The sequence below is a fragment of the Pteronotus mesoamericanus genome, unplaced genomic scaffold (assembly GCF_021234165.1).
Source record: "Pteronotus mesoamericanus isolate MK-2021 breed Mesoamerican mustached bat unplaced genomic scaffold, CSHL_Meso_final scaffold_1186, whole genome shotgun sequence".
In the NCBI taxonomy this organism is placed as follows: domain Eukaryota; kingdom Metazoa; phylum Chordata; class Mammalia; order Chiroptera; family Mormoopidae; genus Pteronotus; species Pteronotus mesoamericanus.
The window spans coordinates 10,921,922-10,934,080 of NW_026555302.1; the positions used below are offsets into that span (position 1 = coordinate 10,921,922).

Below are 12,159 nucleotides of genomic sequence, written 5' to 3' on the forward strand. Positions count from 1 at the left end.
CTGGCGAGTTTATTGCGGCTTCTCAAGGGCGGGATTTCGCCCCTGGCCTTGCTTGGCACCCGAGGGGCTCTGGAGGAAAGTGTGAGGCGGGACACACTGTTCCTTGCCCTTCTCCTCCGTGGGCAGAGGCCGACTTGGTAGGAGCGAGGGTCGCAGAACTGGGTGTCTGGGTCCTCGGAAATGTCCCTGGGGCTGAAGTCGCAGGGCTTTCCTGGCGTCTGAGGGAGCGGAGGTCTCTATAGCGGGCACGTTTGTGTTCCTGGTGGCCCGCTTGTCGTAGAGCGCAAGAGAATTTGGGAGGGCCGAGTGTTCCTCCGGGCTCGCCCTTAGCTGGCGTGTGGGCGGCGCCCCCCCCGCCCCCCGGCCTTTTGGGGATTTCACTGTCTACGAAGGGTTGGGTCCAGTTTTGAAGAACGATGCGTGAAGCCGGCACGGGCGACGGCGTCCTCACGGCACTTCGTTGGTAAGATGCTTTGTGCTGGCCCAGGACTGGCAGTGAACTTGATATTTCGACCTCTTGTGTGGTCATTATCTTTCCAGTTTTGTGCGTTTCGGCGCGTTTCACTCTGTGTCCCCAGCCCCCGGCTGAGCCCCGGCCTCGGGGCGGTTGCCTTCAGGGGTTGGTGACGACGGTAGAAAAGCGACTGGAGTCAGGGTTGCCACGGATGCGGCACCAGAAAAACAGCCGAACTGTAACCCTCTGTTCTGAAGGGAGGACTTGGCGGGAGAGCTAGCTAATTTTAAACTAAGTTTTAAAACTTATGGAACTACTTAGTAAATAGATGAAATGTACCTGGGTTTTGAACTTTTATTTATTTACGCATTTATGTTTTGCTGCTGTGCACTGTTACATTAGTCGTATTAGCTTTAGGTGCGCAGTGGAGTGATCTGACAGCGGCGCTCTGACATCTGCGAGCCCTGCGGTGCGATCAGGCCGCTAATTCTAGGCACCGTGTGTCCCCGCGCAAACTTACAGCGAAGGGACGGACTGCGGCCCCGGCTCCTCTCCCCCCGCCCGCGGGCGAGTCGCTCGCGAGCGCTCAGGACTCTGCTTTCTCTCCTCTCGCGCAGACCATGGATTCCGATTCCGGCGGCTCCCCGGCCGCGTCGACGCCCCCGCCGCGCGCGGCCTCGCGGCTGAAGGCGCCTGTCCGCGGCGCGACCCCGCTGCTGCCGCCGCGGTCGGCGCGGAAGCCGCCCCCGCTGGGCCCCACGCCGTCGCAGAGGAAGCTTCCCCGGCGCTCGCCGTCGCAGGTGCGCTCTCGTGTTCCCCGGCGCCGCTCGGTCACGGGGCGTGCGCGCGAACGCCACGTCTCCGTTTGTGTCGCTCTTTCCATGGTTTTTGTATTTTTCCCAATCGCCCAGGTAATGAAATAAGTGAGAAATAGCTCAAAGAAACGGTTATTCACGCTGTTAGTATCTCCTTTGTTATGTCTTTCAACTCCCTTTCATGTGGGACATTCCCACACGATGTATCTGTCTTTTGTGGCATTGACATTTCCGAAGAGTATCGCCTTCCCACCCCCCCCCCCTTTTGAACTAAAATGTGCCTCGTTTTGTATTTTTCTGACGTTCCCTCCGGGAGAGGTCGAGGCCTGTAGCCTTGGCCGGGAGACTGGGCGGGCGCGGCTGCGTCCTGGGGGCGCCCTGTCGAGGCGCGGCTGTTCCTCCAGTCCCCTGCGCGACCGGACGCAGCCTGCGGGGGGCGCTTTCGCAGGCGTCGCCGCGCTCGCCCGAGTCTCCGGCGGACCTGGCCTCCGCGGGCGCCTTCCGCCCGGCCGCCTGCCTCGCGGGGCGGCCGCCAGACGGTGGTTCTCCGCCCGCGTCTTCTCCAAGTTCACCGACCGGCCTTTGACAGTCCATTTAAAGCGCTTCTCACTTCTCCTGTATTTATTTATCAGTGTGAATTCGCGATGCCTGTTTTTCATGTTTTTGGAACTCATTACCGAACTATTTTGGTGTTTAAATTGGCCCAGATTCCTCGGGTGGCATTATGCTCGGTTTGGGTGGCTCGGAAGCGACCCCGGAGGTTACACCTCGTTAGTAATCGGTAATTGTCCTGAGACGTGGAGCAAGTCCCTAGTCGGTACCAGCGTGGCGGGTGGTTTGGGTCACTCAGCCAGGAGCCCGGTTGACAGCCGCCGGCGCCTGCCTTGTCGCTTTGTTGTCTCGTCAGTGTTGCGTGCGCAGTGTCTTCGGCGATATGAGAAAGTTTTTGCTTCTTTGTGGTAACTTTCTTAAAGAAAAATTACTAGTGCTGGTCATGAAAAGTGATGTTTCCCAACCAGTAAACAGAAATGCGTACAAACCAAAGTTTGGAAGGCCCGGTTCGGTGCTCCCTTGCGTCTAAGACACAAAGAATCTCGCCATACCTTTGGACGGTAACGGGAAAGAAAGTGTATAGCTCTCACGAAGCGTGTAACCATCGCCCGGAGCCCTGCAGTCGGCGCGTGTTTTCGTGTATAGACAACTGTGGTGGAAGTTCTCGAGGACGCGGGGCGATTCTGGCAGGAAGCGCGAAGCCTCGGTTCGGTTCGGCAAACGCGGAGCCTGCGGGGCCCCCGCGGAGGCGCTGGGCGGCGCTGTCGGGCCGCGCGGGCGAGGCGCCTCGGCTTCCCAGGCCCCGCGGCCGCCGCGCAGAGCGAGCGGCGGGGACGCGCCCGCAGCGGTCAGTGTCTCCTGAATTGGGCAGCGCGTCGCGCAGGGCGTGGCGTTGCTGCCAAGCAGTTTAAAAATTGCTTACTTAAAACCACTCAGGTTAGTTGCTCTAGGAATAATTACTATTCTCAAAATCTATAATTCAAAGTTTTTAAAAGTGGAACATAAAGATTCCTTCAATTAATGTTTATTGAACACCTGTTCTAGATGGCCCTGTTCCAGGGGCTGGAAATGCAGGATGAATAAAATAAACCAAATCCCAGATTGCATCAAACATACTCGCGGGGGGAAGACAGACCGTAAAAATCGCACAACTATGTAATAGCAGATAGTGACACATGCTGCAAAAAGCTGGAGCGGCTGTGGGGGCCACCTAAGACCGGCGGGGGCGGGGGGCGGGGGCGGGGGCGGGGGGCGGCCTCGAGCCGCCTCTGGGCAGAGACCTGACAGAAGGGAAGGGTTGCGCTGGGTGAGCCCCCGCGGAAAGTCGGCAACAGGCGAGGCTTGTTCGAGGGCTCGCAAAGGCTCCTGCAAACTCCAGTTTGGCTGGAGTGCAAAGAGCAGGTACCCAGTCATAGATTTGTATTAAATACTGAAGATACTGTGATTAAGTTCTTATTTACTAAAGTTTTCTAATTCTGAAACTTCTTTTATGACTTTATTTTTTTTAGGAAGATCTGGATCCTCAAAAGGTTGCATTCCTTCTGCATAAGCAATGGACTCTGTACAGTGTAACTCCCCTGTATAATTTCTCCTACACCAATCTCAAAGAGTATTCTAACCTTCTGAGTGCGTTTATTGCTGCTGAAAAGCAGAAGGGACTTGCTGTGGAAGTGGGGGAAGACCTGAACGTGAAGGTGATTTTCTCTGCTCTCCTAGGAATAAAAGGAACGCAGAGAGACCCCGACGCCCTTCTTGTCCAGGTACAGCATGTGAGCAACACTTGATTCCCAGCAGAAAAGAATCTGCCTTGTTTTGGTTTGAAAATTGTGGTAATTTTTACTGTTTTAAAATTTTTTAAGCTTGTAAATTTAGAACATCTTTTATGTCTTACTTGACCAAATTGATTAGATGTTGTCAACTTGAAAACAGTGCTCCCTATTACAGTACAGGTGGGGCAAAAGTAGGTTCACAGTTCTGAGTGGGCGAAACAGTTTATTTTTGTATTATTATTTATTAATTGTTGTATTAATTTCCATATGAACAACTGGAAAATCTACTTTTACCCCTGTATAAGCATATTTATTTTAGAAAACTTAGAAAATACATAAAGTACAAAGAAAGTTAAACGCCACAGTTTAACATTTGGGTATACACCTTTTTGTCAGTGTACAATCTGAATAGGCCTATATCTATTCAAAAATTGAATTAATAATTAATAAGCTTTCAAAAAAGAAAGCACCAGGCTCAGATAGGTTCACTGGTGAATTCTACCAAAAATTTAAGGAAGAAAGCATACCAATTGTCTCCATTCTCTTTCAGAGAATGGAAGCAGAAGGAATACTTTCTTACTCGTTCTGTGAGGTCAGCATTACCCTAAACCACAACCAGATCAAGACCTTATAAGAAAACTACAAACCAATCTTTCATGAACATAGATACATGTATTTGGCTACCTGTATCAAAATTGGGTTCACATTGCCCATACTTATTTGCATTATGGTTTTTTTTTACTGATAATCGATGTTGAAGGTAATTACTCATATCATTAGGAATTTTATGGTTCTGTGGTTTTTACTAGGACTGAATTCCCAGAAGTAGAATTTTAACAGCAAAAAATGTAACATATTACACATTGTGGTCGTCTCTTTCAGAATTGTAACATTTTACATTCCTTCCTTTATGCAGAGTATAAAATATGATTAACATTTGATTCATCAATAAATAGGATTTTTTTATAGCTGAGTAATTCCATTGTGTAAATGTCCCATAGTTGTTTTATCTACTCACCTACGTGGTGATACTAGTGGAAAGGTATCTGGGCTACTTCCATATCTTGGCGATTGTAAATAATGCTGCAATGAGCAAAGGGGTGCTTATGTTCTTTTGAATTAGTGTTTTGGGTTCCTTTAGATTTATTCCCAGAAATGGGATCATGGGTCAAAAGGCAGACCCATTTTTAATTTTTTGAGGTATCTCCATACTGCTTTCCACGGTGGCTGCATCAGTCAAGTTTAATTACAATATCTATGAATATCCAGAAGGCGGGTGTTTCATGTCATTTACAAATTTAAAGTTTGAAGGTTTAGTCAGTCTGCTGGAAAATGTAATCAAAGTTCTAAAAGATCTCAATGGATTGGCACAATGGGCCAAATTGAAAGAAATTGAAATTTTAATAGGGATAAGTTTACTGTCTCAATATAGGTTGAGTGCTATGTGCTACAGATTTTGGTATAGGAGGTGGGGATTTACCTGTTAACAGCAAAGTTGAATATGTAGGGCTCTAATTTATGTAAAGCTGTCAACTAAAAGCCAGAGAACTGCTGTACTCTAAGATAATGTTAACAGAAGTGTAATCTAGGTTAAAGATGATGATAGTCCAATAATCAGATCTTTTTGAAGAAATTATATTCACTTCTGTTCACCCATAGAGAATTTCAGAGAAGAATGACTGGGGTTATGTGAGACTTGAACATATGTCCCAGGAGGAAAGGTCGAAGGTACTGGAGATATTGAACTTGGAAGTACACATTGATAGGGATCATCAAATATTTGAAGAGTTTTCCTGTAGAATAGACGTTCGATTTTGATTTGTTCTTCATGCATATAAAGAAAGTAGGACCAGTAGGTGAAAACACTAGGGCCTCACATGAAAGAACTCTTTAAGGTGATAGAAAGAGCTGCCTTGGGAAATATGCAAGTCTTCTTCAATGCAAGAGTTCAAGCACATTGCCTCTGGTGACAGTAGAAGCTGTCCCTTCTAAAGCTGAGATTTTTTTTTCATGATACTGTACCTGGTTGTACCATATTGGCATCCTTCATTTTGCATTTTGGTTGTACAAAGATCTCGCCGTATATTGTGTCCCTAGTATGTAAGAATATTGGGAAAAAGGTCAGTGAACTTGATAAACCCCAACAGATTACGGATGCCTCCCGTACGTCCCCTGACCGTGACCTTTTGCTTTACGAGAAGAAGATGCCCAACCCACTGAGCCACACTGGTCAGGGCAGGAGTAAGTGTACTTACTCCTGTTTTTTATTTTCCTTCTTTGTAGATTCTGTCAAAATCTCAGTTGCCATCTGAGAGCACAGAAGCTAAAGTGTTGTGGACTGGTTGGTTCTGCTGTGTATTTGGAGACAGTCTCCTGGAGACTGTTTCAGAAGACTTCACCTGTCTCCCCTTATTCCTTGCAAGTGGAGCAGAGACTAATACCGCCCTAATTGGAACGTGGTTTCAGAAAACTTTCGACTGCTATTTTAGTCCCTTAGCGATCAATGCATTTAATCTTTCCTGGATGGCGGCTATGTGGACTGCATGCAAAATGGACCGCTACGTGGCTACTACTGAATTTCTTTGGTCTGTACCCTGTAGCCCTCAAAGTCTGGATATTTCTTATGCCATACATCCAGAGGATGCAAAAGCTTTATGGGACAGTGTCCACAAAGCACCTGGGGAAGTTACCCAGGAGGAAGTTGACTTATTCATGGACTGCCTTTGTTCACATTTCCATAGGCATTTTAAAATTCATCTGTCAGCCACAAGATTGGTTCGTGTTTCAACATCTGTAGCTTCAGCACATACTGATGGAAAAATAAAGGTTGGTTTGAACAAATCTACTTAAGTAATTTTTCCTTTTTGCAAAGTTTTCAAAATGTATGGTAAGTGTATTTTCCACATAGAAGAAGCTAATTGAATGTCTGCCAATTCAAGGCAGTAGGGAGATTTTATTTTATGTTTTATAAAAGATTTACCTAAAATTCTTTAGCCTTCTCAATTCAGCTTTATTATGGAAAGATAGTGTGTGCTGTGTGCTACAGATTTTGGTAATAAATATGAATTATTCTGTAGTAACTTTGAAACTTTAAAAATAGTTTCTTGTCAAACTTTGAAATGCTAATCAGGTAGAGTATTTTGTGTGGTAGATAAGAAAATTATAGCCAGAAACATATAACCCAAGATAATATCTTTATATTTTAGGCTTTTCTATCCCTGCTGGACAAGAAATAATGGAGACATTGCTTTACTGTTTATGAAGTCCTTTTTAGAGGAAGTACCAGAAAGAAATCAACTGAGAGTAGGGCCTTAAATGTATTAAAATACAACCACCATAAACTGAATATTGGTTTTGTCACTGTGCTAGGAGTGTAACCCTGCTGTTAGGTGTTTTTATCCACATTTTATTTTTAAATGAGGCCAAGATAGGTTTACGTGACGTATGCAAGATAGCCTTGTGAGAGGAGTCGAGATCTGAACGCTTATCTCTTAGGTTCCAAGAAGTCCATTCTTGGCCTATAAGCACTATACTAGTGCTTCTCAAACTAGAGGTCACAGTGCAATGGTAGGTTGGGAAGTAATTTTGATGGGAAGAGACCAGCTTTCAAAAACAAAAAGGAATAGAATAGATAAGAAAACAAAAATATCGTATATGGTAAGGGTATACTTCATTTGTACTTTGTCATGACGTTAAATTTATTTCTTACTATGGTTTACAGTAAAAAAATTACAAGATTATACTATACCATGTGATTTTGACATTGGAAAGGGAAATTCCATTTTAGCACCTCAGAATTCAATGTTTTTGAAGTCCTTATATATTTTAAAATTTTGTTTCCATGTGTGCACATTCTATTAGTAAACTACATTTAAAGCCTATTTTACATAATGTGTTGTTATCCGTCTATGTGTATGAAGGTGGTCGTTAAACACATTTTTTTTATCTGGTCTAGTCTAAATCTAAGAGCCTCTCTCAGTGGTGTAAGACTGGAACTGGCTCTGGGGTTCTCAGAACCCCACGATGACAGCCAGCGTTTGTTAAGCGCTAAATTGTGCTGGGCTTCATTAACGTTTTACACATATTGTCTCCTTTAGCCTTCACAGCGATCTGTATACACAGTTTGTAAATTTACATAGCCTATAAAGAGGAAGCCATAACACACAGGAAAAGCGGGTTCCCTCAGATCACACAGCTAGTTAAGTAGAGTTGGAATTTGAACTCAAAAGCTTATGCTTTCAACTACAACACTGTACTGCCTCTCAAAAATTTGAAATTAATTTATCAACCAGGTCTCTGCCATCTGCTTCACTTTTACAAAATACATTTCGAATTGCATGTCCCTTTGAAAAGCAGCAACTATGGAGCCTCTTTCTAGAAAGTGTAGAAAGTTTGCTTATAAGATCGAGGGGTTCGTTCATAGATGCCCCCTCCTCCCTTCACTCTGTAGGCAGATAGTTAGCTCACGCATGGAAGCCAGGCTAGATAAGAACCCTAGTCTAACTACTTCTAAGCACCACTGACTATAATTGTAAATTTATTAAAGTTGCTAGTCTTTCATTAGGTAAAATTTATTTAAGTTAGAGCAGCAATAGTTTTGGTTCCTATTCATGTCTTTGCTTGCAAATATGGGATTTAAAATAAGCCCAGAATATGAATCAAATACAAACTTCTTTGTTATTATAATTCTTTTTTAATTTTAAATGTCCTTTTTTTCTTTTCAGATTCTGTGTCATAAATACCTTATTGGAGTGCTGGCATATTTGACAGAACTGGCAGTTTTTCAAATTGAGTGAGGCCTTGTGGGGACTATGAGTTACGGATTATAAACCTTCTTCTCATTGATCGTTTGCCCAATTGCTGTGCTGAGAGGGACTGCGGGGAGAAATGGGCCTCCGGCTGCACCTGTTCCTCACAGTGCCTTTGCAGGTGCCCGGATGGGAGCCACGCAGGACCCAGGAGAACAGAAGGTGGTGAGGGATGAACCATGGGCAGGTGCCCCTGGAGTCATGGTGCTCGGGGGTGCCAGTCTCTGCAAAAGGCTGAGTTGTTACTTGTTTGCCATCTTCTTAAAAAATATGTAATGCTTATTATGTCAAGCTTTTAGAATTCAAATGGGATACCTCTAATATTCAGTATTTCTGATTTGGGTCTTTAAAACTTTTAATCCCTTGTAAGCATTTTAGACTTCCATTCAGAGAGAATTTCTGTCTTGCAAAGACATTTTCCTAGCACTGTTTTGCTGTAGAGAACTGGCTATCAAAAACTCCTCTGCAAAGGAAACTAAAGATGAATATAGATTTTTAAAGCCACTACTATGCTTTGTTTTTAATATTATTCAATTCTTATTGCAATGTTGAATTAAATAGTCCCTTTTAAAATGAAACAGTGCGTTTATCAGTGTCTTGGTGACATCTTTAATTCATGTCTCAGGAATGGGAAATTATGGGCTTTTTCTTTAGCACAAAGGTTACAAACCAACAATTATATAGGATCATGTAGTTGTGCACTTGGAAGGCACTGGGGAACCCCTTTTGAGGTCAGAGATTTTAACTTTCATGTCCCTAATTTTGCTTTAAGCACAGTGCTTAGTAAACACCTGTAGATAAAAATGAATGAGTTTTAACCAACTCCCACTTTACAGATGAAAACTATGAAATATACCAACTTTAGGGACTTGCCCAAGAGATTATATCTAAATCTCTTATTTTTTTATCAATAGTAACTGAGCACAGGAAGGTTTTGTTTTACTTTAGAAACCAGGTTTTTCAAAATCTTGTGTGGAGGAAAGTAACTTTAGTAGGCTCTCATTCTAAAGACAAATATTGGCTTCTGGAGTATGGTATTATTTCCTATATATTGAGGTAGTAGAAAAAGCATGGGCTTTGGAGTCAGACATTCCATTCATTCAACTAATATTAAGGTTCTACTCTGTACTTAGAATTGTATTGGATAATAGGGATGTAGCGGGGAAAGCAAAAAAGATCCCTGTCCTGTGGAAGTGATATTCTAATGGAGGAAGGCAAAAGGGAAATAATTTCCTGCGGGGATGAATGCTGTAAAGGAAAGAAGGCAGTGCGACAGGAAAGAGGCGACTGGGACAGGCCTGCTTTACGTGCCGTTGTCAAAGGAGGGCTCTCTGAGGCAGTGACAGTCGAGCTGAGTCCTGAGTGATGAGCAGGAGCCGCCCGCGTGAAGATGTGAGGATGGCTGTGCTGGGCAGGGGACGCCGCCGGAACGAAGGCCTTGGGACAGGTGAGGGCTCAGCTTGTCTGAGGGACAAAGGGAACGTGTGTGGCTAGAACACAGTGAGAGAGAGTGGAGTGGCGTGAGACGGAACTGAGGAGGTTATGCGGGAGGAACTTCTTCCAAGTGTTGTGGCTCCCAACACGTGGCTGGGCACGTGGCTGAGGATGGCCTTTCTCGTTGGTCTCTTAAGTTCTGACCCCTGGCATCTAAGTGTTGTGTAGAGCTTCCAGGAATCTTCCTTAAAACACGAAAGCATATATGTAACCTTGCCTTTTTCTTCCAACTTTGCTGCTTGGAACACATAATGACTGGGACTCCAGCTGCCCTTTTAGATCGCAGGCATGAGGGTCAGATCTTGAAGATCACGGAACAGGGCCTGGGAGGAGCTTGTGTCCTGAGGGCTTCTCGAAGATGAACCCTGGTGTCAGTCTTGGGTGGTCTTCCTCCAGCCTTATGTGTCAGAAATATAAATTTCCACCTTGTTTCCGCTGTTGATGTTTTGGATCTCTTGCCCATAACCAGGCCTAATCCTGATACAGAGAGGCAAGATTCACATCATCTAAGTTTTCATAGGTACTGTGAAGCGATGGCATTTTATATTAAAGGCAATGGGAAGCCACTGAAGTTTTGAGCACGAGAGTAATATGACCTACTTTATAAGGTCTAGAATGAGCTGTAGGTGAACAAGAGTGGGGGAGGAAGAATAGCGACAAGGTTGTTTAGAAATGGTACAATGTCTGGGAAGTAGTTAGCAATTGACTATCAAAATTACGTGTGATTTACCCTTTGACCACCTACCCCACTTCTGGGATTCTGTCCCCAAAATTTACTGGCAAAAATACAAAATGGAGCCTGCACAAGGCTATTTATTAAAACAATAAGGCTAAAACAATCCAAATGCCCATCAGACAGGAGTTTGTTGAATAAATTATGGTGTAGCTCCCAATAAATTACTACTATGCAACTATAAAAAGGTTTTGAGGAAGGAATCTAATACTGTGATCACTAGTCTATTATGTCAAAGAACAAAATGTGGGCAGAGTGTATGGCATGGAAGGAATGGGGGAATATGTGTATTTCCTTATGTTTTTAAAAAAAGGGAAGGACAAATCAAAAATTAATACAAGTGGTTATTAATAGGGGAAAAGAAGGAACTGGATAGGGGCAGTAGAAAAGTCAAGGCTTATCTGAATGTCCTATTTATAGTTGAGAACCATATAAGTGGTTCATATAATTATGAAATTAGGTCCAAAAGAAAAAAAGCAATCCTTAAAAACTGAAAATGAACTAAACATATTCACTTCATGTTATAATCACACAAAGAATTATTTTTTAGTATCTTTAAACAGTACTATTTTGACAGTATCGTCAGTGGTCTACATCCTAGGGAAAGAACAACAAAGGAATCTTAAATTGCATTGTTTTATTTTTATTAGTATTGGTATTATTTTACCACTGTTTATGATGAGATGAAACATGTAATTGTAACAATGTTAGGAACCAGATTTACAGTGTAGGAGAAAAAGATATACAAATTGTAAAATCAGGTAGGCTAAGTAGAAACTATAGTACTAAATTTGAATTGGAAATATCAGAATGAACTCATTTATTTTTGAAATGCAGAAATTTTAAGTTTTGATGAAGTCCAGTTTATTAATTTTTTAAAAATCCTGAAGATTTATGTTTTCTTCTAAGGGTTTTATAATTTTAGCTCTTAAATTTAGGTCTATAGTCCATGTTGGTTAATTTTTATGTATGGTGTGAGGTAAGCATCCAAATTCATCACTGCATGTGGATATTCATCTGTTCCATCACCATTGGCTATAGATGTTTATTTCTGGATTCTCCATTCTATTTCATTGATCTATAAATATGTCAGTCCTTATGCCACTATCACAGCCTTGATTACTGTAGATTCGTAGGATGTTTTAAAATCAGAAAGCATGACTTTCCTAGCTTTGGTCTTTTTGAAATAATGTTTTGGCTATTCTGAGTCTTTTGCATTTTTATAAGAATTTTAGCATTTGTTGGTCAATTTCTGTAAACAAGTTAGCTGGGATTTCGATAGTGATTGTTTTGAATAAAAAAAAATTTGGGGAGTATCATTGTCATAATTATATTAAATTTTCCAGTCTATGAACATGGGATATCTTCCCATTTATTTAAATCTTCAAAGTTACTTCAACTATGTTTTGTAGTTTTCAACAAATATTGCACTTTGTTAACTTTATTCCTAAATATTACTTTTTTAATGCTATTTAGAATTATTTCATTTTGGGGCTGTTTCTAGTGCACAGAAACCCAGTTGATTTTGTATATT

General features: G+C 42.8%; 1 protein-coding gene across 1 annotated transcript; it reads left to right on the top strand.

Moving 5' to 3' along the window:
* Positions 1-1,074: 1,074 nt before the first annotated feature.
* Positions 1,075-8,386, top strand: CENPL (centromere protein L). The gene is made up of 3 exons (XM_054587595.1): positions 1,075-1,254; positions 3,330-3,581; positions 8,315-8,386. The coding sequence occupies exons 1-3, from the start codon at positions 1,075-1,077 to the stop codon at positions 8,384-8,386; spliced, it is 504 nt and encodes a 167-aa protein (XP_054443570.1).
* Positions 8,387-12,159: the final 3,773 nt, after the last annotated feature.

Excerpts from the sequence above, each read along its gene's own strand:
- CENPL (XM_054587595.1), top strand. The coding sequence starts at position 1,075 with ATGGATTCCGATTCCGGCGGCTCCCCGGCCGCGTCGACGCCCCCGCCG. Across the intron at positions 1,255-3,329 it reads CCCGGCGCTCGCCGTCGCAG|GAAGATCTGGATCCTCAAAA; the intron begins GTGCGCTCTCGT and ends TATTTTTTTTAG. Across the intron at positions 3,582-8,314 it reads CCGACGCCCTTCTTGTCCAG|ATTCTGTGTCATAAATACCT; the intron begins GTACAGCATGTG and ends TTTTCTTTTCAG.